The following is a 25989-nucleotide window of genomic DNA, read 5'->3' as shown; positions in this document are numbered from 1 at the left end:
GTGTGTGTGTGTCCCCCCCCCCAATAGGAACCAGATTAAAGTGGGAGTCACCGATGCACTGATAGGCAGCAAAGGAAGAGTTGTGGTTTGACAATGGCTGACTGTGAGTAGAGAGTTGGCTCTAATTTCCTCTAGCTGAGTTGAAATGCTGCCCAGTGACAATGCTGAATGACAGCTTCGGTTAGATCCCTGCTGAGAGAGGGGAAGAAGAGACGAGATGAGAGGGGTGTGGTCATTACTAAGCTATAAAAGAGGAGCCAATTCCCAAAGTGTAAAGTGTAGACAAAACAGGATCTGACCCCCCCCCCCCCCCAAAAAAATATCCTCAGCATCAGTCACTCGTGTTGATGTCGTTTAGGGACAATCTCTATTGAAACTAGACTAGGTTTTACCTGAGTGATTCTCTGTCGTGCAAAGAAGCTCTGATTCCTTTTTGTGTTGTCGATGATTAACAAAGTTCTGGGGGATTATCCAATTGTGAGCCGGTGGTGTCAGTGTCGAGAGTGGCAGGATGGACTTCCTCTGGCGTTTCATCAGCCCGACCTCGGAGCAGGCTGCTGTGAAGCCGGAGCTAAATGAGATCGTAAATCTACGACTCCTCACTTTACGAGCATGACGAGAAGTATATTATAACTCTCATAAGCGGCAGGCGGAGGGGGGCAGAACCGGCGGAGTCCTGAGATGTGGGAGATCTGACCGCTGCTCCGGGAACCGAGTGCGCCGTCACGTCTGAGGAACTGCAGCACTGCAGACGACGGACAGCGCAGCTTGTACATAGAAACAGAAAGGGAACGTGTTGACAAAGGCGGCGAGATGAGAGTCACGATAGCAAAGTAAGAGGTGGAACAAATGCAATCTATCTCTTTCTTCCAGTGCCCACGCTGCGTTTATCCAGGTTCCACGGCTCCAACCTTCTCCTACTCTCGTTCTGCACAATGAGCTTTTCTTCTTTTTTTTTCCCGCGCCGGGAACTTCTCCGAATGTTTGTCCCCAGCAAGGCAGAAACATCTGTCCCCTGCTACCGCGGCCAAGAAAGAATTCACATCTCATTTTTCACATTTGTTGGGTTAATGCTGTTGCTGTTAATGACCACACACACACACACACACACACACACACACACACCGAGATGAGCATGCAAATACACCCCCCGCCCGCCCCCAGCTCTTGAAAAAGAGTCAACCCTCAATGCACAGGCCAGCTGCTGGCCTTTAAAACAAAACTCAATGAGGACTCCAAGCGAGGTCCCTGGTCTCCCCTGCTCGCAAGGAAAACCGATTACCACAGCGAGCACAGCATGGTCGCCAGTCAATAATATGACTCATAAACTCATCATGCCCCTCTCCCTGCTGCCTCCTTTCCCCTTCCCTGCTGCCTCGCACTCTCTCCAGCTCCATCACTCCCAGGACTGCCAACCCTCTCGCGCGGGCGTCCCGCTCACTCTCAATCTGCAGCTCTCTCTCGTTCCAATGCGGCCCGCACTTGAATGACAGCGAGGGTGGGCAGATGTGTCGAGTGCTTTTCTGGAAGTGGGGGGGGGGGGGGATTTCAGTCGGACAATTCTCGGGAGGAGTGAGCGAAAGTGAGACGCTCATCGCTGCCAAGAACTCCCGAGCGAGCGGCTGCAGCTTTGTGCGTGTGAGGAGCAGGCCGCTAGTGCCGTGCCAGGTGCCTTGTTGAAAAGCATCTGCTGTTGTAGACGGGTACAGCATATCTCTATCACGGCTGGCGCTAAACAGAGGAGGGGGGTGGGGGGTGGGGGGGGCGAGAGTGGCAGTGCGAGAAAAACACTGTATAAACTGTTAGAACACAGTCGGTGCTTCGCCGGAGGAAAATATGGATTGCAAAAGTGTGTGAATTGTGATGTCATCAAACTGGCAAATGAACCATGTCAAAAACCCTGAGTACATAGCGTCTAAGATCAATACTGCTTGGTACACAGCCTTCCCCCATAATCAGTTAACGCATCGAAACAATTTCAAATTAGAATTGGCTTTCTCTCCGATTCTGGCTTCTCGCTGTCCGGGCGGTAGAGGACACCGGCCGGGGGCCTGAGCTCAAATGAGTTGTGATTTTACGGCAGCATGATGAACATTAAAGCATTGAAGTGCTCAAATGAAAATCAGCAGCAGCGTTTAATCTCTCAATCCATAGCCACGGATAAGGTTTACGGTCCCACAGACGTCCTGACAGACACCGACTGGGCCGTCCCCAATCAGGTTCTAGAGTCCCGGCCCTTTCTCCGCTGCCATTCGTTGTTTCCATGCGCCCCTGTGATGGTGAGAATATTTTCCTCGCTCTTCTGCCGCAAAGCTTTCTTATTTTAAATATCAAAGGGGGAAGAGTCAACATACACACACAACAACACACACATACGCGCGCAGCACGCACGCACTTACAGTAAACAGACAGTCTTGTGTCCATGACCTCAGAGGACGTTACCTTGACTTACATTAATTCCCTAGAGACAATAACCTCTGCTTGCCTTACCCCTAATTCTTATTGTAACCTTAAAACATGTCTTCACCTCAAAATGTAATAGTAATAATTGAGGGGAGCGTGTAAACAGATTTTGGCAGGGTGTCTACGGGTCAGCTGAAATATATTCGACGGCCTGTGTGCAACATGCAAAACAGAGAAACGATCAAAGGAAAATGTCTCTACTCCAGACCAGAAGAATCTCTCGTTCCAATAAATGCTGCGTCGTTAATCCCTTAATGTCTTTCAAGCCAGCCTGCTAGCTAGTTTATGAACATGGGGAGATGCGAGTGTAACGATAAGTGGCTTGAGAATGACAAGCATATTTTTATCAAGTTAAATTTGATTTCAAGTGGTATGAAAAAGTCTTAAATTTAAATCATTTATTGTTTATATATTGTTTGGTCCCCACCACGCCATGACTAATACCTAGACACTGCGCGCGCACACACACACACACACACACACACACACACACACACACACACACACACACACACACACACACACACATCTGTATGATTCATGCTTATCCCACTGTGTCCAGACTGAGAGAATCTGACACTGGGCAGAGACTGTGATTAAATAGTCTATGTTGTATTATGACTTTAAAGACATTCTCTACCTCAGCAGATTTTCTCCTTTCGACTTCTTTCCCAGCCATTCTTGTATTAGATATCTTACCACGGGGAGAACATGTTTGGAAGTTTGTCGAGCATTCATCTTCTATGCTTTTGGAAATAGCTCAGTTAGTTTTTTTCTCTCAATGTTGTTGATGTCCATGCTGACCAATACTGCCCCAAATATACTTTATGAGAAACACTTCTTCCAGCCACAGTACATCATGTCACTGCAAGGTTGCTTCTAGTGCTTCAGAAGATCACTGAGAGCCCATCCGTGGCCCTGCCACGCTAAGATAAGTATTCCCTCTGTTCCAATGCCCCTGCTCCGACTTTCTTACCTGCGTGAAACTCAGTGGAGTGTGTTCAACTGAAACTTTGTATTATTATTTTAGAACTCAGTGTGATCATTACGGAGATATATAGGTACAAATAAACTCTCATTTCCCCCCCTGACAGTCTTACATTAGCAGCTCATTACCTTCACGAGGAAGTTATGGATTCATTGCCATTTGCCATCTGTCTGTCAGCAGGATTACTCAAAAACTACTGAACTGACTTCCATTACATTCCTTGGAGGGTTGGGGCATAACCCAAGGAAGAACCCATTAGATTTTGGAGCAGATCCAGGATTTCCTTTTCCCTCTCTCTTTAACATGGCTAGATAGGTTATTATTGGCGGAGGTGTGAGCTCCCTTGTAGTTCTACGATTGATTTTAAAGTGTATTTCGAAACTTTTAAAACTTTATGCTACTTCACATCTAAGGTCATTTGAATGCAGCATCTCTAGACTTAAGACTGCAGGGGACAATGTTGCACTTGAAGCCAGGTGGGGGCAGAAAGAAGAGAGTATCTCTCGTAGAAGAGAGACTCAGGTATGCAGTTTCAACGGGACCTTAAATCTCAGTTCAAGTCCCGGATCAGACCGTACTCGGTTCGCTCGCGCTTTTTACACTGTGCCCTCGTTCTGCCTGCGTGTCCCAAGACACTCAGCCTTCAGTCTTACGCAGGTTGTCACGATCTGATAAACATCTGGTATCCATCGTCCTCTTGAGATTTGGTAATGTCGACAAAGTCTGGCCAGGAGACACTGCCAGCAGCATTTCACAATAGATCATACAACAAGCAAAGTTCTGCTGAATGTGTCGGTGTATTGACCATGACTACAACTTGTCAAATGTATGTGTCATTTATTTCCTCCTGTTTCATTTTTGCTCAGAGCACTTTGTAAACACTGTAATGTGTCATAACAATAGTGTTTGCATGCGTGTGTACATGCAGCCTGCCAGGTCCACATCTTGGTTTGATCTTACTGTAAAAGCCGCACCAGCCTCTTCTGCTCATTAAGGAACATGGTTTTGCACTATCCAGATGTGCACAGGCACCCGGGCGGTGTTGTGCTCAGTGCCGTGGCAGTAGGCGCCCCATAAGAACTCAGTCAGCTGTGTTCATGGATCAGCTGGTACAGAAAGACGGGCACAGAAAGCAATTGAAGCAGACTGTGGAAATAGCTCCGAGCTGGGAGAATATGGGACGCGGCATGCGCGGTTGCCAGGGTGGGGGGCAGCCATGCGATGGCCACTGGCACACTAGACCACGGCGAGGTTGTCTTTGATTGGAGCTCTAAACATTGTGTGAGTCACGGCTGCTTCTGAGATCATCACAGGCGAATGTCTCATTAATAGTGATGGGACTTTGAGGCGAGGTTTTACATTAAAGTTTTATCCGCTGCCATTGTTTATGAGGGGAGATAATTCCCGTCTCAACGCGGAGGCATTTCCCATCACAACAGAGTGTTTTACTGTAATCAGTCCTGGCACCTTCAAACTGGCTCATCAGTTTTGATGAAACTTTGATGAAAGGAACTTCAATCGCAGCGTCGTGTCCCCCCCCCCCCCCCCCCCCCCCCCCCCCCCCCCCCCGCTCGTGAACAAAGGTTGCCTCAACAAAAATATCCACTCATAACTATGTATAATATTTTATTGCATGCGATCTTTTGAAATGCAAATGGTAAAGCCTCCACTTATGAGTTTTGATGAAAAGGGGAAGAATGAAAAGACCCCGAAGAGGATTAGCAGGTATAGAACTTAAATGGATGGCTTATCCAGGCCAGGCCCTCCAGAGGAAGGTGGGTGTTGAGTAGGATTATGGAGTTTAGTGGTGTAGATTATTCAAATATGCTGTGCACTCTGACACTGTTGCAGAGATTACATTATGATTTCACTTTGAAATTGTACTCTAAAATTACCTGCTGGCACATGTGCAGGTTGTAAGAAAGATTTAAAAAAAAGAAAACGAACGAGATTTTTTAAACAAAATGCTTTTAGCCAGGTGCATGACATTTTCACAAATGTAACTCAGCGCTAAAATGCCTTTTTCTCCAAAGGAAACATTTCAAACCCGACATCGCGCTGCAACATTAAGGAGACATAAAGTGGCGGATTGATGTTTTAACGAACCACTATAAATAATACAAGGCTCCTTCAAACAGATGGACCTTCACCCCTGAGACAAGAATTCATACTTAAACCCACAAACATACACGTGCACATGCATGCGCGCACGGACACACACACACACGCACACGCACACACACACGCACGCACACACACACACACACGCACCAACACATATCCAGATGGTTGCAGATCTCCTGGGACTTTCAATTTCACTCAATCATTTCAGCAGACCAGGACATTTGCTTAATGGCTGAGGTGCCATAAAAAAACACTCTCAGGGTAGAAGCAAAGAATCATTAACCACCGATGAACCCGAAAATGTCAAATTCATTTGACATCTGATATTTCTCAGTGTCTGTCTTTCCTCTCGTTAGCTCAGGGAAAAAAACAGACGGGCCGATGCCACCACAGAACTTTCACATTCACCGCAGACGGGACTTATCACAGTTCGTAATTATCATTATATATTATAATATAAAAACTAAAAAATGCCAGTGTCCTTTATAGCTGCGTGACTGCCCCCTTCAGTATGACACCAGGGTGTTGTATCTGTCAAGAGGAAGACTGCGAGGATTTAGAGACAAACGGCGGAAGGTAGAAACAAGACACATACTCTAAACTCCAACACTGTCTCAGCCTCCCCGTCTCCACCATCACCTCTGAATTCCGAGCGCCATCCTTCCCACCCCTTGAGGTGACTGACAGATGGGATCAGGCTGAACATCACTCAGAACGGCTCTCTGCCTTCCGTCGGCCGGGCAAAAAACATATGATTTAGCACGGCCGTCCACACTGCAACCCTCCGCCTCTCGCCATCACTCACGGTCCAAAAGCCCACACTTCACCATCATTAGCCCTAATGTGACTCTCACACCAACATGTGCGCGTCTTTCATGCGTGGCTGAACCATTGCTCTCACATGCATGTCCACCTCCGTCATCTCTCTCTTATTAATACAACATATCTCTTGAGACAGAACCCCCCCCCCCCAATCTCTACGGGCATCCCTGAAATCCCTCTGTCAAAAACCATGTAAACACGCAAACTCACATGTCAGTATCTTTGCATTGCTTCACTTTCCCCCATCCGTCTTCTACTGTGTCACTCACTGTTATCCGTCACATCCTTTCATACATTCACATTGAAAGCATGCACAAACAAATACACTTGGAAAAAACAAGCGGAGGAAGTCATACGCACGCTGACAATCCTCTCCGAAGTGCCCCCTCTGGAGATGCTGGTCCCGTTGAGTCCCACCAGGGAGGGCAGAGTCTGAGACATCCAGTTGGTCACCATGGCCATGGTGCTGAGCACCGCCCCAATCTTTAGCATAGGAACGGTCATGTTTGCTTCCCGTGGGGCCCGATGACCACGGCCCTGCAGCCAGCCTTACCCTGCCCTGCCCTGCCCTGGACCTCGGCTCCACTCAACCCCACTCTGCTCCAGACAGCTCTGGCGGCGAACCGGCCAATCAGCCTTCCGCCTCGGTCCGAGTAGAAGCCGAGCCCCCCTGAGCTGGTGAAGCACAGTTTCCAGACTCGCGCGCGCCACTGGCTCAGTCAAAGGGACAGCCAGAGACCGGTTAGAGGAGAGCAGCTCACATCCAACAGCATCACGCTGGAATCTTCCCTCTCAGAGTGACTGCCTCTGCCTCACCCCCTCCCTCTCTCTCACTCTTTTCCATCTCGCTCACTTCCTCACTCTCCCCGTATCTCTCCCTTTCTCTCTCTCTCTCTCCCTCTCCCCTCTCTCTTCCTCAAGATGCAGAGCTGCGCATTGGCTGCCTCTGCGTCTCATCCCCTCCCAATCAGCCTCTGCTCTGTTCTCGCCAGCCCCTGTTTTGCATGTATCTGTTCTTTTCCATTCTTTACCCCTCTTTTTCTCTGACATTTGTCTGTTCCTTTATGACTCACATATATGTGTGTGTGTGTGTGTGTGTGTGTGTGTGTGTGTGTGTGTGTGTGTGTGTGTGTGTGTGTGTGTGTGTGTGTGTGTGTGTGTGTGTGTGCGCGCCCACATATTTTTAAGGTGTGGAGATCGGTGAGACTGACTTTAAATGGCGTGTGTGTGCTACGTGACGTGTGTGTGCCCAGAGCATCCTAGACCCAGCAGTCTGTCGTGCAGCCTCATCACATTGTCTGTTCTGGATGAAGGGCTGAGGATATGGAGGTGTGTGTGTGTGTGTGTGTGTGTGTGTATGGGGGGGTGGGTAGGTAGATTAAAGGTTGGCTCATGGCAAAAGTCATGGGCTGGTGGTGGGCTGCTTCTGACAGCTCATCCGACACTCTGCTTCCTTAACTCAGCCTGTTGCATGCACTTACACAGTACTTTACCAACTCCACTCTGCCTGAGGCAGAACCACATCTTCTTCTTGCCGTCTTGACTTGACACTCGCCATGTCAAAGTATGCTGATGCTCTGGTGTATTACCAGGTCGACGTCTGAACCTGCGAGGCATTTCTGCTTGTCGTACCTCTGCCGGTGACTCCGCCTAGTTCACGAGCACAGAGCTGGATAAAGATTGACGTGATGTCAGTGGCTGAATTGATGTTTATAGATTTGTAAAAAACGAAAAAGTTAAGCGTTGGATTCGCCTCAGGGACCATATATGCCTGAAGCCAGACTTCAGGTGTGTTGTGAAGTTCAGATCGACCCGTTGGATCTGGCCGGGATTTTTTTTGTCCGCAAACCATAGCAGTGTGAATTTGCTACTCACCTCTATAGCAGTGGGTCAGACTGAATGACAGGGTATTGGAACATGGGGGTGACTCAAATTTCTCCTTGACGCTTGAAGCGTCTCTAAGCAGAAAAATTTCCAGCAAGATACTGAGCCACTGGCAGTGTCATATTATGCCATAAACAACCACCATAATGGTGATAGAATGGCCCCCTCAGACAAAAGCGGCCAGACCATCTCCCCATCTCGCTCGCCTCCTGGTCTGCTGACTTATTCATTTTGTCAGCCACGGATGAGCTACCCTCCCCACCCAGTCACATTGGTGAGTGATATGGGTTCCTCTGTGCGGGACATGCTGTGAACTGATATGGGAAGAGACAGCTTCTTGAGCCACATCCAAAAAGCGTCAGCCCTCCGCAGTTCACCTTCTGGCTCTCACGTCAGTCTCGCCTGTACTGGGCGCCTCTATTTTTGCGGCAACACTGCCCCCGTGTGGTTACCAGTGGGACGGCAGCAAATAATCTGTGCCCGTCACTGCTGTTGTGCAAGAACCCGGTGACAGGTAGTTGTCACTTAATTGGAACGTGTCAAGGAGATGTAAGACACGTAGGGGCGCTGCTCAGGGGCCCGACTTTTCAATGTTAAATAGAGGTTTTATTGAGGGGGAAAAAGGTTCTTTGCAAAGTTGTATTTGTTCCCACACGCATCCACTGCCACTGTTTTAAGTAGGATTATGCCAGTGTCGAAGGACATGCCAGAAATAAACTGGTGCCAAGTCAATATATTATATTTATCACCTAATTACATTGTGATCTTGTATTTATCTAAATAGCTGCCCTGTGATCAGTCCATTAGATGTCCATTAGTTTTCCTCTGAGAGTCGCCTCGGGGCTGTAGCCAAACCCAGCTGACACTGGGTGATATTTATCTCATCAATATATATAAAATGATTACATTAATATTTTTAATATGCTGTGTTGATGTATTAGGTGATCTTTGCTGGGCGAAGAAAGCCATATTTTGTAATGTGGCATCCTACACATATTTCCTTTAAAACGGCAGGATGCAGTTGTCGTCATATTCACAGGGTGGCAGCAGAGCTTCACACATGGATATGGACGTCCATTACCCTCGAATCGATTTGAATTCTAACGCGCATTTCAGGTCTCTCATAAAGTGTGGGTAATCATCGCCATCTTAAAAAGCATAGCAAGAATTAGCGGATACGTGTCTGAACAAAATCTAGAAAAACTGATTCACGCCTTCATTTCTAGTAGGTGAAACCACGGGGACGGTCTTCTCTCCGTGCTTCCCAGAACAACACTGAGGCAGCTGCAGCTCATTCGGGATGCTGCTGCTAGAGATCTCACAGAGACAAAGAGAGCTGAACATATTTCACCAGTTTTCAGATCTCTGCGGCGCCGACCAGTGGCTCAATGATTTAACTTCAGAATGTTCTTACTTGTCCATAAATGTAGGGCCTCAGCACATCTCTGACCTTCCTGCTCACTCTGACCCCTCTGGACCTCTTAGGTCATCAGGGCACAGTCTGCTCAGTGAGTAAAACAAGACATACACTTATTATGCTACACATAGTTAGACATGAACTCTACTGACTCTTAAAAACACTGGAGACTTTTGTGACTCTGCTTTTAATTGCTGCTAATCTGCACTCTGACTTTTTATTTGTTTCTTTAGCTGTTTTTGCAGGAACAAAATTACACCTCAGCTAATTACACAGACCTTCATAGACCTCTGTCTCTTAGACCCATGCTGTTTTTTAAACTATTTTTTGTGAAGCTCAATGAATTGCCTCTGTGTATGAAATGTGCTATATGAATGAGCTCGCCTCGCCTTGTATCATAAGCAAACGCATGTACTTAATGATGCAAATGCATTGCGTTAAACACATTTTAACTATCCTCGCTCAAAACTAAGTTTGTCCTAGAAATTGCTCATTTTCCCCCCAGTTATATTTTGCTTCTTCTAATGATCACAGAATTGTGATCTTGAAAAAAAAAAGTGTTTGTGTTCTTGTAATTACATAAAACACTGTTTTCGCAGCCCACTGCAACTGTCTAGATTCCCTGGAAATTTCCAATGAAATCTATTTGACTAAATTAGATACAAAATTATTTAATTTCCCTCTAATTCTGTATGTCTAAAGGCACTCCAAATATAGCTCTTTCAGATTATTGATTATTACACCAAAACAAAACCTCAAGGACAAGCCTCACATACTTTTCCTGTAGCTGGCAAAATGATTTTGCGAAAGCAGTGAACACAGTGTTATTTATTTCTATAAATCTTGATAATGTATTGTTTTCTTCCATTGAGCACTGACATGATTTAATTCATTTGGGCAAATAACAAAACACTGGGTGCATGCTGTACCTGCTGTATATTCAATAACTGAAACCACAGAGGCCCGTCCAGGAACTTTGACATCGTATCTTCTGTCTCTTAGACCCATATTTCTGTCATTAATAATAATGTGTGTTTTTGCTCTAGATGGGTGCTCCTTAACTAATTCAAACTCAAAATTCTTTCCACGCAGTCCAGGTCAGACGGCATCTTTTGAAAAAGTGATGGAGCAAACAGAGAACGGGAATAATGAGTGTGATGAGGACAATCTGCCGTTCCTCAAAGAATTCCAGGCCCTGCCAATCAACTGTCTAATCACAGAGTCTGTTGGCAGAACAAGCTTTCATTAAATATTAGCGAGAGAGGAAGTCAGCCGTTTAACCTGTATTAATTTAATCCCTTTTGATTCATTTTCAAAGCCATTCCTCATAATTTCCACTCTAATAATTGGCTCGCCTCATTTGCTCTGCTGCTCTGCTGTGTCATTATCACCCGTTTCTCTGTCGCCGTCGTTGGTTCTCCTTCTCTGAGGATTCCCGTTCGCTCTCTCCCTCTCCCTGTTGTCCGTCTTATAGATCAAAATCTCAGCTCATAGCTTTTTCACTGGTGATTTGAGTTGTCCTCAGTTGCATGCTTGGACTTATATCTTGCATGGACTTGAATGGGCTCTTCAAAGGGCATTTTTAATCAGCTGAAATGGTGCAAATGGCCACCGACTGCAGTCAAATAGCAGCATTCATGCACGCCCATGGATGGCAGTAGAGTGCTACCAAGCCCCAAGGCCACAGGGACGAGCTCTGAGTGAGACAACCGTATAGAGGGGAGCAGAAAGGCACCGAGCACAAACTCGCAGCCGGCTACAAATTCACAGCTGAGATGCAGGAACAAAATTACACCTCAGCTAATTACACAGACCTTCATAATGACGCAGAGCTGTTATGACTGAGGCAGCGAGGCCGCACACCAAGTGAGCCCCCGCCCGGGCGCTGAAAGACGCCGGAGTCATCTGGCTCTAAGAATACTGGCTATTTTTTCTGAGTCATACTTCATTAATTAGATGATGGACATGGAGGCCCACTGCCTTCTAAATATATCAAGATCAAAATCAGCTTAAACAAAGCGTGACCTCATTACCATGGCAACTATTTAAATGGCACAAATAGGCTGTACCCCGGGGTTCAGGCGGGCAGACACAGTGGTGTGCTTTCGACATGGAGTGTTTAATCTATTAACGGCTCCTGTGGGCCCTTTGATTAAGGAAACTCATCTGGGCTTTTGCATTTTATAGTAGTGACTGAGACCACAGGAGGACTACACACACACACACACACACACACACACACACACACACACACACACACACGAGACATTGACCCCTGCACGCGTACAATACAGCGAATGCATCTGAGTTGATCGATTTGAATTTGTTCAATAATTCAAGCAGTGAGCATTCAGCACAAATGAAGTGGCACCTCAGTCCCGCTCCGACCGAAGAGGCGATTGACAGTATATGAATCAGAGCCTGATCAGATTTTTTTTCAGTATGTGGCTTGCATGAAGACCACACATGGGAGTCAATACCCTCGCGTGCTCAACTCACATCAGCACAGTTGTACATGATTACGCTTTAGAATCTCCTGAAGACAATGAAAGAACTTCAGATGTGTCCGACTATTAGACCCAATGTGTGTTTTGATGTGCAGCCCCTATGAAGCTCATCATCCGTTAAGCGTCTCCGTCTCTGGGTGTATGCATTTACATATACGTGTATGGATTTGTTTGTGTGTGTGTTAGTGCTTCCCCCATATTTGTGTCCACTTGCATGAGCAGCGCTTTCTCTCCACTGGGCTGTGAAATGTCTACAATTCCCTCTAATGGTGGCTGCCACGGCGTTGTGTGAGAGGCCCCGGTTGAGCTGTGACATGCACGTAATACGCAGTGCCCTGGTCACTACTGTACGAAGCAAAAAGGGGGGGGCGGAACAGTCGCCCATGAGGCTCATTAAGCTGCCTGACTACAATAATGGTGGTTAACAGGTGATAATCTGTCCGTCCAGTCAGAATGCAGAAGGAAAATCAATACAGTAAGTGTGCCTGCCTGGTTGTATCGACCGTCGCACACCTCCAGCACCCTGCGGTGAGTCCATCCATTGTACAGCCCGTGGAGTCCATCTAATCAGCCCACACTGAAGACAAGCATTCATAATATATCACGAGGCAAGATTGCAAGACTGATACCAGGCCTCCTCACCGTCGGTGCTCTCAATTAATCTCAGAAAAAATGCTCTACAGGTACAGTGTAGGTGATATATTGTTTCATCTTGTACAGATATTCTTCATTTGCTTTGATAAAATGAAATATTTAAACCCCAGACAGGATCTTTTCATCATGGCACTACTACGGGAGATGAATTCTAGCAGCTACGCCAGAGGCACAGGTGCAGAGAAAGAGGGTGAACTCGAACAAAATTTACATCATCGCCATGTTTTCCTGGACCAAGCTCACATGGCGCTGGAGACATCCTAGTTCAGTGGGTTTTTCTTGAATTTAAATTTTATTCTAGGAAGGATGTATTGCTCCGGATTTCTCCCTTGATTACAAATCTCAACAGTCCATGTGAGCTTATACATTTGTAGGGCATTGAATGAATGAATGAATGAATGAATGAACGTTATTTAGTTGAATATCAGAGGGCTCAATCAGGAAAATGCAGGGCGTTCAATTATGCTTGAGGCTTTGCGAAAGAAAAAAGCCCTGATCAATGCAATAGACGAGAACTACACGCGGCAATCAGCTGCCGTGCGTTCTGAAGCTCAGCGTGGCTCCGTCCCCTGATCTGCACCTCCTCCTGCCAACAGTGCCAGCTGAATACCATTTAGCGCAGCGCTTCCTGTCAAATGTGCCCAGCTGAATTGCCTGCACAGCTAACATGCACTCACTCACACACACTCACACACACGCATACAGTTACATGTGCACATCACTGTGATCATTTTCCTGGCTCCACGGCCTGTTTCCCACAAATGTCCCACAAATCCCACTCTTTTTTTCTGAATCCAGCAGCAGAAAGCCACCGACACGTCCTGACCTTTTCTTCCACCCGGCTAATCAAACATTCTCTCTGTTGTGAAGGAAAAGCTATTCCTGTAAATGGAGTAATTACTGGCAGCAAATTGGGAGCCTTCCGCCCAGCAGAAAGGTAGCTGTGTCTCACAGAAAGCCTGCTAATTGAGACTGCCCCCCATGGCCACTTGCCTCTTCAATCCGCCCTTCACTGAACTAGTGGCGCTGCCCTCGTCATCAGGATCACTGAGGTTTTTTTTTCTTTTTTCTTTGGTTAATCCAGAGTGCTGGCAATTCTAATTTTCTCCTCAACTGGCGAGTCCATTTAAGACTGTTCAACTGATAAAGCACATCTATTTGGTTGCCATGCTAACATTTCCAATTTAGTTTCACGCCTTCATGTAAAAATGAGGTGCTGCTGTATGTATTTTTTTAAAAATTTGCTTCTGCACCGCTGGAGTTGAGTGCCATTCCATTGCAGTATTACTGCACCGGCAACACGCTTTGTTTCATTAATGATGTATTCATTTATGCCAGCAGAAGAGCTGAGAGCTGATGTGAGGTGTCAGATAGTTAAAGAGACACAGAGTGTTTTGCATTTTGGTCTCCATCCTCTCCACATATGTCACCCAGTCACACGGAGTGAAGGTATCCCTCGCTGTGATGAAGTATAACGAGCCGGGAATTAAGAGATAGACACAGAGGTTTTAGAAGAGACTGTGGTGTGTGAGGAGAGGCGAGGGAGAGAAGGTGGGACAAGCCAAAAGAAAAGAGAGAAAAGATTGGTCGATGCATTTGAAACTCCCCGAGGTGATGAATTTACATCTTGTCCGTTTTATGCCACGTCTGCAACAGCGAAACTAACAGGACCAGGGAGGAGCGGTGAGATGCTTCCAATTACAGTCTGGTTGACTGAGAGTCTGCAGCAGCCCATTGTGAAAAATAACTACTTACTGCTCTGTTCTCGACATGGTCATGAGCAAACAACGACCGGAACCCATCAGCTATGCCCTGTGCACTAATAACGAAGGGCCAGAGCCAGCCTGCGGACCTGTGTCCAGCTCCTTTGTCAGAGCTCACACGGACGCCTTCATTTGTATCCTCTGTCTTCAGGTCATTAATGTTCACAGAAGCTGTAACATTTAATTAGGGAGACATTATTAGTACGACACAGGCACAGTGTGCAGTGGAGAGAAATCCCCAAACAGCCCCCAACTGAAGATTACATTTAGAGCCACATGGAGTCATGAGCAAAAAATGGTTGGGAGAAACTTGCAGATAAATAAATGAGCGTGTCACTGTGTGCTTTTATGGCGATTTGCCTTGCTGGCGGAACGAGTATAAAGAATTGTTAGTACAAATAAGCAGTTGTTGTGTTGGCCTGTGTTCTTTGTACCTTCCTCCCCAGCGACTCTGCTCGTGAGTCCGGCCATTTATTCTGCAGAGTCTCTGCCGCGTTGTCAGAATGAGAAGCCACTGATCCGTTCAGTGATTACACAAACAAACGGACGGGAAAATATCTACAAACCGGAGAAAATGAGTATACAGAGCAGCAATGAGAGGGCTGTGCGTTGAATATTAGAAAGCGGGTAATATTCTGTGGAGTTAGCCAAGTGTGAGATGAGAAGTACTCGTGAGGGGGCTGAAGGTGGAGAGGCCCTGATGGTAAAGAGAGGCCATAGAGTCTGGTGCTTCACCACAGGCGCCTGCATTGGCCCATCAGGCCGGATCTCTTAGCAATGAAATGGATACATTGGCATGTCCTCCTGCATTGGTCACTCAACTTAGCCCTCATCCCAAAGCGTGAATTTCACTTTTTACGCGGGATGTGCGCGCGCCGGGGAGTATGTGAGTTATCGTGTGTTTCCAGTCGATGCAGGATGCTCTGCAGCGTGTTCTCTAGTCTGAGCACGACGCGGAGCGGCGCTTGATGATGACATTTGTGAGAGCAGCCTGGGAGATATGATATCAGAAAGGCCATCCCTTGCATTAATATTCCACGCAGCACATGCGGGGAATGCAAGAGGATTTTTCCCTTAAGGAGGCGCTTCCTTTGCTAATCGTTTTCCGCAAATATTTTCATTTGCGCTCTTTAAGCCACGGCAGTCCACAACTCCAGTGCTCGTTCCTCCCGGGGACGTCTCACTGTTGACTGATTGCCTCAGGTAAAATGGACGAGGATGCGTTTCAAAAATAAGATCCAACCTCCCCGGATGGAAGATTACAAACGACAGAAACACCCTTTAATAATGAGGAATGGGAGGTAAACATATTCTGTGTATATTTCTTCCACCCACAGATTAAATCACTAATTTAAATTTTAATGACACTCGTACACCCACCCACCTCCGCTCAACAATTAAAGCACAGGCTTATGCACAAGGAGGACTCTACAGCACGCTCCTGTCTCTTGCAGTCAATAATAATCTGACAATTTTCTTATTTCATCTTTCGTGTCCTCCATTTAGTGCCACTTCCCCGAATCAACAGATTATCCCTGCACACTTGTTTCACTCGTGTAACTCCCTCCTCAAAGTCTCTGATAATATGCACAGGTACAAATCTCTTTCAGTTTGAGTTCAGTCTCACATTTATTAGTCTTGTTCAAGGGTGTTTGGATTAGACCGACACGCACTCAAGCATGCCAGCCGCAGATATGGATCCAGAACATACCAAGTCCAAAAATGTGCCTGACAAGTGAGGAGCACAATTCGCTGAAGATCCCCGCATGGGCTCGCCGCATGCCGCTCCCCTCTCCGAGAGGAGTACAAGATGAGAGAGGGCCTGAGAGGGCCAGTAGCCGGAGGCAGCGAGGCTTAAAGAGAGAGAGAGAGAGACCTCTCCTGAATACCTATTCATCACATCACCATTAGTGTGGCTGAGGCACTCAACTCTGCTGCTCAGAAATATAACGAGGATTACTGAATTAGATTGCACGGCACAGTCTGACATGATAGGACTATCACCGCCGCCTGATGTAAAGCCGAGCCGAGACATCAAATTCTCACCTGGTGATGCAGACATGTGTATATATATGTATATATATTTTTTTTCTTCTTCTACGAATCGACACGCAAACAAACAGAATGGTGGATAAACAAGTGCAGACTCCAATCATCATGAGAGCAGTTTTCATTTTTTTTGTATTTTACCAGAGCGTGACGTCTCTTTTCCCCTCCTCCCATAGAGATGCCACTCTACATCATTTTGTCTCTCATCTCGTCTGTCAACACTTCATCCGCTGCCTCCCCGTGTCTCCGGCGCGCCCGAGCGACAGTGCGCGCGTGCCATTGGTTTTTCTCGGCCGCGGCCGTATCGATTAAGCGACGTGGAGCTAATTAAAGACAATCTGCAAGGAGTTTGCACCAGTGAGGGGGAATAAAATCATGGTGACGGAGCGATGGACCTCTAATTATTATTCTCCTTTTGGTCGGGATGGGAGAGATAATAACCCTGCAGGCACAGTCAGAAGGCTCTCTCTCTCTCTCTCTCTCTCTCTCTCTCTCTCTCGCTCTCTCTCTGTCTATTTTTTCCATCTATTCCTGCTCGCAATTTCCACTTTTCATTTCCAGCAACTCAACTGCCTCTTCCTCTCTCTGTCTTTCTCTCTCTCTCTCTCACTCACTTCCCAGCCATGCCGCCTGGCTCGGCTACTCCACTGGGCCCTGATTCAAACTCAGTCCACATCCTCTCACTTTTGTGCCCTGACACTGCCCACCTACCCTGATCACCACAGCATCCTAAGTTTGCATCTGTCTACAGCGCGTGTGTGTGTGTGTGTGTGTGTGTGTGTGTGTGTGTGTGTGTGTGTGTGTGTGTGTGTGTGTGTGTGTGTGTGTGTGTGTGTGTGTGTGTGTGTGTGTGTGTGTGTGTGTGTGTGTGTGTGTGTGTGTGTGTGTGTGTGTGTGTGTGTGTGTGTTAATTAATGGATGTAATATATTCACAGTATATGCTGGTATTTATGTGTAATGGTTTATATTTGTAATGCAACACTTGTCCTAGTTGTATTTTATGCTACGCAGTGGTTTTAACACGATTCAGATGCTTTTTGGAAGAGCATTACTAGGGGCTAGAGAGGCAAAATAATGTTTTCTTTACAGCTCATGAGAAAATCCATATCGTTTTTTGTACAGACTGTCCTTGTTTGTCTGAGGCTGTAGATTATTGAAACAAGCAGATGAGAAATTTGGTAAACTGAGAAGTCAGGTTCAAGTTTACTTCGTGACTTGATGAATGATCAAAGGGAATAATGGGCAGTGGATTAATGGTGCTGTATACACAGGACTCACTTTAAGAAAAGTTCCTTTCGACTAATATACTTGTCTGAAGCAGAGCCTTCAGATCTATGAAAAATTAATGCGGGAGTCGGCCTGTTACATCATTTCTCCCCAATTTTGCCTAATCCATCAAAGCTGGACCCAATTTCTTTCAGGAAGTGTCATCAATGATACAGATGTCATTCGATTTCACGTCTCCTATAATATGGTACACACACGAGTTGCCAGTTAGCTGTGACTCCTACTTCAGGAAGTGGTGCTCACATCCAGTATCGCACACTGACGTGTCTGTGTGTGCTTTGTAGACTTGGGAGAAATCCCAGGGGTTTAGAATTAGGCTGCATAATGTAATGTAAGCTGGTGTTCCTTCCACGGGAGCATCTTGTTATCTCCCCTCCCCTATACGCAGTTTCTCTATCAAAGGACCTCTCTACCTTGCTTACCGTGGGGCCGCAGCGAGCAGCTCTCCCCGCCTGCTTGATATGCAGCAGTGTCTGGTGGCTGCTGGGCTCCCACGCCTCCCTGACTGAAGCCTTTAAGCTTTGGCGCAGTCAGAGAGAGCCTCCCTCATCAATGGACCCTACTGAGTGGCTGCGACAGTGCCACGCGCAAAACACATCGATTAAATGGTCCGTCCTGCTACCCGCCTCTGCCGCGCCGCACAGCTCTCATCCCTCATCCCCCAAAATGAAAAGCCCCGCGATTGAGTTAGCGTTCAACACGGGGAGGCAATGCTGCCCACACACACACCGCACACGGCGGTGACGAGTGGAGCCTTTCGGAAACCAAGGTAGCACGCATCATGGGAAATGGAAGTCGCTACAAACAAAAAAGTTAGAACAAGATCAAGAGGCACAATACAGAACGAGGAGCTCAACCAAAATGTACTTAGTCCCTTTTTTTGATCAGCTCTTATTCAATGTCAATCGCTGCTATCAAATCCTCGACACCAATGTGAGCACGGTGTAATCAACCAGAGCGTCTGAAGAGAAAACTGTGCCGTGAAAGAATTAGAAAAAAGAAAAAAAAATCAAACAAAATCATTCTTTTTAAATCAAACAGGTTTTCCCCACAGTGGTGTGTGTGTGTGTGTGTGTGTGTGTGTGTGTGTGTGTGTGTGTGTGTGTGTGTGTGTGTGTGTGTGTGTGTGTGTGTGTGTGTGTGTGTGTGGTGTGTGTGGTGTGTGTGTGTGTGTGTGTGTTGTGTGTTGTCCTGCCATGCGAACGGGCAGACGGACGGAGAAATCAATGTTCGTGTTTGAGAATGCATGACGCCCTTCTCATACGGGACGCCCTTCGATAAAAGCGAAGAGATGCGGAGAGCGCCGTTCGAATAGCGGCTCGCCCAATCTGCCCCGTCTTCTGAGAGCTTTTGTATCAGAGCGGGAAGACGAGCTCCGGGGCGCAACAGCCATATTTATATTCCAATCTTCTACACAGAAACCCACATTGCCAGGCTCATAAAAGATTCATCGAGCAGGGGAAAGCAAGGTCGTACGGAAAACTGGTCAGGAGGTGCCTACTGCAATGCAAAAAAAAAAACAACCCATGGCGTGAGACCACCGGTGGCAGTTACTAAGGTAACGTGTGTTGTTAATGGCGCCAGTGTGTCCAGCACTGACCCGATGGACAGGCATGTCTGTGCTCTAATTGGCATTTGTCACTCATGCCATACGACGCGGCAGGCCTTACAGCCTCAGCCATGTCTGTTGGTATCGATTCCATGTGTTGCTTTTGCTCTTTGTCTGCTTGTGGATCCCATCACTGACATTTACTTTCATGTTTTTGAACCAGAGAGGAAAGGGGAGCGCGAGAAGGGAGACAAAGGCAATAGTGTGTGTGTGTGTGTGTGTGTGTTTGTGTGTGTGTGTGTGTGTGTGTGTGTGTGTGTGTGTGTGTGTGTGTGTGTGTGTGTGTGTGTGTGTGTGTGTGTGTGTGTGTGTGTGTGTGTGTGTGTGTGTGTGTGTGTGTGTGTGTGTGTGTGAGTGTGTGAGTGTGTGTGTGTGTGTGAGTGAAAGACAGCCCGCGTGTGGGTGCCTGTTCTGGGTGTTGTCAGAGAAATGTCACTCTTGCTTAGAGTCACAGACATAAACCTCTGGGAGTCCTGCACCCTCCAGCACTGTCACACAGAAGGAAAGGGAGAGAATGCGATACAGGGATGATGTTCATCCTACCAGTCAAGCTGATCCTTCCATACTCTGTTGACAGCAAGCATACAAATACCATCCTATAGATTATAAGGGTGATATTTCCAGAAATATCATCTCTGCCTCACTCGGCCATTGTGAAATTGTCTCCTAAGTGGATACATGAAAATCTCGATTTCTTTGATCTGGTGTGGACTGCTGGCTGCCGGTTAGTTGCCAGGTTAACCGTGTGTGTATGAACGAACCAAAAGCCCTAACAACTGTATTTAGTAGCAAGTCCCATAAGACCTATAAGACCTTTGATTACAAGCTGCCCGGGAGTCGGCCTGCTCAGTCCCTGGGATTGCTAATGGTCATTTTAGGAGGGCAGGCCGCTGGGTTTTCAACGCGAACGAAAAACGGCAACAGAGGTCATTCATAGTGCACACAACCCTGAAGCATAGTGGCCAGTCTGTGGTTCTGCATGAGTAAGTGGTCATTTAAAACATGAACTAAATACCAAGGTTACCAGACCTAATCTGACTTTGACAACCCCAGAGTGTCTCCCGTCCTCAAATATGTGGAAAAAAACCAACATGAAAAAACCCCAACCTTAAATTCCCAGATTTTCAACAACGAATTGCTCATGACGGTTAATTAGGGTTCAACAATTCTATGATTACAGAGCTTAGGAAGAGATCAGAATACAAACAACATGCCAGGGATCTGGTTTCTTCGTCTGTGTCAGTCAGCCGGGAGTGGGAAGCGTTTGGCATTTAGTCAATGCTAGAAACAGCTGCTGTGAAAATGCGACTGTTGCCGAGATTATGAATAATATGTCATATATTGCAGTGAGTGGTTTGTAGGGACCACAGTTTTGTACTTGTGTTTGATTCAGGTGAAAAGGTCATGTTTGTTTGCGTATGGACACGTTTGGAAAAGGGCATTCCGGCCGGGGAGGTAAGGCCACGCTAACACACCCTCTCTACCTCAGGGGGCCAATCTTGAAAAGGACACAGTGTTAGTCCGTGAGTCAGGCCACTGACCTCACACGTTTCTCCACCCGCCATTCCATCTGTTGACCAATTGCCACGCAGACCGACGTCCGCCTTTGTGCCTCATCCGAGGCACTGCAGCGGTAAAAATCGGTCACCCACTTCACCCCCGGGCCGCGGCGTGAAGAAGCTCGCCTCCATCATCGTGCGCTAATGTCGCCCCTGTGCGAGTCATGAGCAGAAAGTGACCCAGAAACAGGTACATCGTCATCAAAAAACCAGACCGCTCGCACAGGGGCACCACCGCACACACACACACACACACGCACGCACGCACATTGGCACATGGCTCGTAACCATAAAAACGGCTCTTGCTTAACATTTATCTTGACTTAAAAACGAGTCAACCTTATCCCTAAAACCAGGTCTTCGGCGAAGGACAGCATCCTGTGGACTACGGAATACACTGTGCTGTTCCAACGTGGGAGGAGAGTCCGCACAATGTCACTGTGTGTAGAGATTATTTGTGTACACACACACACACACACACACACACCTCTGATGATGAAACGGCAGGCTACATAAAGGCACATCAAACATTAAGATGAGGGAGTGGACAGCGGACGGCACAAAGGCTCAGAAGCTCTCCGGGCCTCAGCCCTCTCCCCTTAAGCGGCGTCTCTTTCACGAAACAAATCTCTGTACAGTGGTAAGATTCTGACTCACACAATGTGGTATCATCGTCGTGCACTGATTCGAGCTCTGCCCTTATCAGTCATGACACAAGCACACACCATTCAGTCTCTTCAGGCAGCGCTGAATCAAACATAATGCAACCTCATTATCTGTGGCTGATTGTGAAGCAGCACCTTTGTACATTAATGGGGAGTGCATGAAGGTGGATGCAGGCGCAGCGGCTAATATAACGTTGGCTGCTCACTTACTCACCCACATAGTGCTTGAGTTGAATGACAGGCAACACAGAAATTAGGTTATGCAAGTAATCTTATTCAACAGCAAAAGAGATATATACAGAGCAAGGTAATGACACAATGCGTTCGTGTTTATTGGGGAAATGGGGCTCATATTATGTGTGGACATGAGAAAATGAATGCGTGTCGCAACTTGTCATCGCACGAGCTCGTGGGATATGCGATGCTGGGGAGTCAGACCAGCACCGGACCTGTCACAGCGTGGCAAGGTGATTTTAACAGTAAAGTGTGCGCCTTTGCCTCTCGCTGGCAGGTTTACACCCCCTGTTCCTGCAGCTTTCCATTTGTTTAATCCTCCAGGTGGAGGTGAGGCTGCTGCTTGGCAGAGCACACGCTGTCCAGACCGCTACCTAGTGTCCTTTCTCCAGGGGGAACGGAGACTCGCATCCAACTGCACAGTCTCATTCCTCCGTATTTATACAAGCTTTTTTGCGGGTTGGCTCACTGATATTAATGGCAGGGAGAGAATTTCATCTCTATATATATATTTTTCATATATTATCTTACCTTTCACAAGGTTCGACGAGCTTAAATGTGTTGGTATGGTCGCAGTGTGCAAGGCTTTTGGCAGAGAGACAGCGACGGACATTCACCACAAGTGGCTCAATCGCGCTCATGTCTGGGGGAGGGCTTTTATTGTGATCATGCTGCCTTCGCTGTCGTTTGACTGGCACCGGGAAGATAGATTTTTTGCTCTTTTTTTTGTCCAAAGGGTCACGGCCAGGGCAGTGGACTGTTCAAAGCTGTCTCAATTGGACATGAGCCAATCCATCTGTTTGTCCTCCCTGACTGATTGAGCTGAGGTCTGTCCTTGTTGGAGTCACACATGGAGACATTGAACACAGCTTTAGCATTAGCTCAGTTTAATTCTTTGCATTCCCTTTCTTACGTGGCATCAAACCTAATATACAGTATGTCCAGCGTGTTAATAATACTGACCTATAGCAAAGAGTCTTCTCAATATAGTATTATCACAGCTTGGGTTCATTCCTCAACTCAGACACTTATATTACAGCATGAAGGTAATGTGTAATTAGCTCAACGTAATGAACTAAATGTTTTGTGCCAAATTATATTTCAAACGGTGTTTTGCAAGTACAGTAATTGCACTTTTGTCTATAATTTGACCCCGGCTGTGTCAGTTTCTGGTGCAATGATCACACCAATCGAGAGTGAGGCAACACAACTCAACAAGGTCCTAAATGCGAGTCCGCTAAAACTGATTGTTTCTCCCTGGTCCCTGGTGAGCGATGGGATCAAGTTAAATTACTAAAACAAATCTAGCCGACTGCTAACACAGGGTTCCGTCTCCCTCTTTCAGAATGACAAGCAATTAGGTTTTTCTCTCGCATAGCACTTGGGGTGTTTGAGCAGAATAGCACCAAAACGTTCATGCCCATCAGTCTCAACCGTCCGAGTGTTGAGAGTCTTCGTCTTACAGCAATAACAGTCTCTTCTTGACGCCTCTTGCTCCAGTGGGACCACAACATATTTTTTTTTCTCCTTCAAACATTAGTGTTCGTATTTCAAGTATACCTGAAACAATCTTCATACCCAGCATCCAAACCATTAATGACTAATGACTAAAAACTAATGACAAACTAATACAAAATCTAATTCAACATGCATTTGATATGCCAAATTAGGGGTTCTTCATTTGAACCTTTATTTAACAAAGGATTTTAATAAGAATGTGTGTTGAAGCCTTTGACTGACCTGAACACTTTCAATGGATTTGTACTTAGCTGGCACTTTAAGTGCTATAAAGTAAATTGTAGAATTCCACTGTGGACATTGAGCAGCTACAGAAAAATTAAACTTGGAATATATCACGTCAACTCTCAGTCGAGCTGTCTATAGCAGTTTGATGGTTGGACAGGGATATCAGTGGAGCACGCATCTTTGTGATCTGCAACTGTTCTTCTCTAAATACATTGAGAACGTGACTGAAGTCTTTGTTTTGAACAAAGATGATTTTCTGTCAACCAATTTCAGATTTACCTTATTTGTCTTAAAGGGGGTATTTCAGTCACACCATATTTTATTATAGTCTTTATTTGTCTGTGTTTAATAACTCAGAATATCTGATCAGCTCATGCTGTCCTCCACATGAATTCCATCCATCACTTATCCTGCTCTGCACACGGTAAATGGAAAGTCTGAGATGAATTAGGTTTTTGCGCCATTAATTTTTCCGCCGTTGCACTAAATTCACATTCCGAACAATCGGTACTGAGCTAATAATATTAATCAGACTAATGAAAAGTTGCAGAGTCTCACAGAAAATTTATTACAATCCATATCATGCCGACAAAATATGATTTCTATAACTCCTGACTGATGCTAAACTTGAAAGCGTTGTTGAAAAAGATGAAGTGCATAACCTTTATAGTTTTGATATATTGAAGACATGTTCAAAATCACTAATTTTTTTTAATCGCAGTACTTAATATTGATAACTAAAATTGTCTTTTTAGCACACAAGGTGGGCACAAGGTATAATAACTGCATTACTTACAAATGCACACAGAGCGTTATGCACTTGTGTGAATGCATCCTGTCACGCACGGTTTGAAGTGCAAATCATAGCAAGACATCTGTGTCAAGGTCAAACAGGTGCCCATATGTATCAGGAGCACTACGGACCCCTGGGCTTTATTGGTACTTAACAAACACATGCAGCGAGCGCACAAGTGCATCTGTCTCATTAAAGCCCTTTAAATATTTCATACTGGCCTGTGCTGAGACTGTGACTAAAAATATGGGGATGTCTCGACTCCGCTGATGGGGAGCGCTACCCTCGTCGCAGTAGATACCTAAGGAGTCATAAATTCTTTATGTTTGCAGTGCAATCTGAGGGTGATGGGGTGGCGTCATATTTTCTTTCAGCCACGTAAATATTTAATGTGAACACTTGCAACAAATTGTCCCTCAAGGCCAATTACAGCATGAACCCATTGAAGAAAAAAAAAGGCTTTAGATATGATAGTAGAAGTTGCCGTCTAGGCTACGTTTGCATTGACACATTGGCAATTATTGTATAGCGGGGATGACAGAAGGGGGTTAAAGAGGCACATGGGCACATCTTTATGGTTTCTTTTGTGCATAGTCATAGGGATGTGTTCATTGTGACAGCTGGAAACTCCTGCCACCGTGTTACACTTTGAACCCGACACGCAGGTGCACAGTACAGCCCGTTCTCCACCGCACCATTCCCTTTAAGGTCAAGCGCAGCGTCCACTGGACAGGATATATATATAAAACACGGATGTCATACTGCAACGTATGACAAAACAAATGATTCCTCAGTCTGGTACATTTTGAGGAATGGGCCCACAATTTAACTGCATGAAGACAGGTGTTGGACAATGGCCAATCCACTAACTCCAGAACAAATATAAGCTAAAACAAACTGCACGGTTATATTAACCACCTATAGGGGCATATAGGGCCTGATCCATCATCACTCTAGAATGGAATATTACAAGGTATGGGTATGATTCTTTCATGAATTTTTGATCTCTTAGTTTAGGGCCCTCACAGGTTTAATTTCAGTGCTGTGATTTTTGTGAGTGCCCCTGCTCTGTCTGGAGCCCTCCTCCCAAACAGTGCTACACTTGGCACCACAGTACGAGCACGCGCTTAAAGCACTCATCAGACAGGCTGCTTTTATCCGACGGTGCGATACGTCTCTGTCCCTGGTCCTGAAAAAATACTGCTGCATGAAGGTGAAGGTGCGAGGAGGGCGCTGTCCGTCAAACACACTCCACTGGCTATTTCATACCATCCTCAACAACAGGCATTTCATCGGCCGACCTTATACTTTCAAAATATGTCAGGGGGGTCGTGCTCAACTGACCACGCCGAACCACCCCTGCGAGTTCAATTGCCCCCTGCCTGCCTTGACTGAAACGCCTTTCTGGGTCAAATAATTTACCGT

General features: G+C 46.3%; 1 protein-coding gene across 3 annotated transcripts in view; it reads right to left on the bottom strand.

Annotated features, from left to right (window-relative positions):
- olfm2a (olfactomedin 2a) overlaps nucleotides 1–25989 on the bottom strand; it is a 42467-nt gene that overhangs the window by 15062 nt on the left and 1416 nt on the right. The window contains exon 1 of one of the 3 annotated variants that reach the window (XM_035615538.2): nucleotides 6758–7246. The exons of 1 other annotated variant lie outside the window; for it this stretch is intronic. In XM_035615538.2, the coding sequence (XP_035471431.1) occupies nucleotides 6758–6901 (144 nt within the window). In that variant the 5' untranslated portion in view covers nucleotides 6902–7246. Of the gene's footprint in view, nucleotides 1–392; nucleotides 439–6757; nucleotides 7247–25989 lie in introns of those variants that run through there. One more of the 3 variants, XM_047328332.1, reaches the window with a different exon arrangement.

The sequence above is a fragment of the Scophthalmus maximus genome, chromosome 17 (genome assembly GCF_022379125.1).
Source record: "Scophthalmus maximus strain ysfricsl-2021 chromosome 17, ASM2237912v1, whole genome shotgun sequence".
Lineage (NCBI taxonomy): Eukaryota > Metazoa > Chordata > Actinopteri > Pleuronectiformes > Scophthalmidae > Scophthalmus > Scophthalmus maximus.
This window is presented reverse-complemented; position numbering and strand designations above follow the sequence as displayed.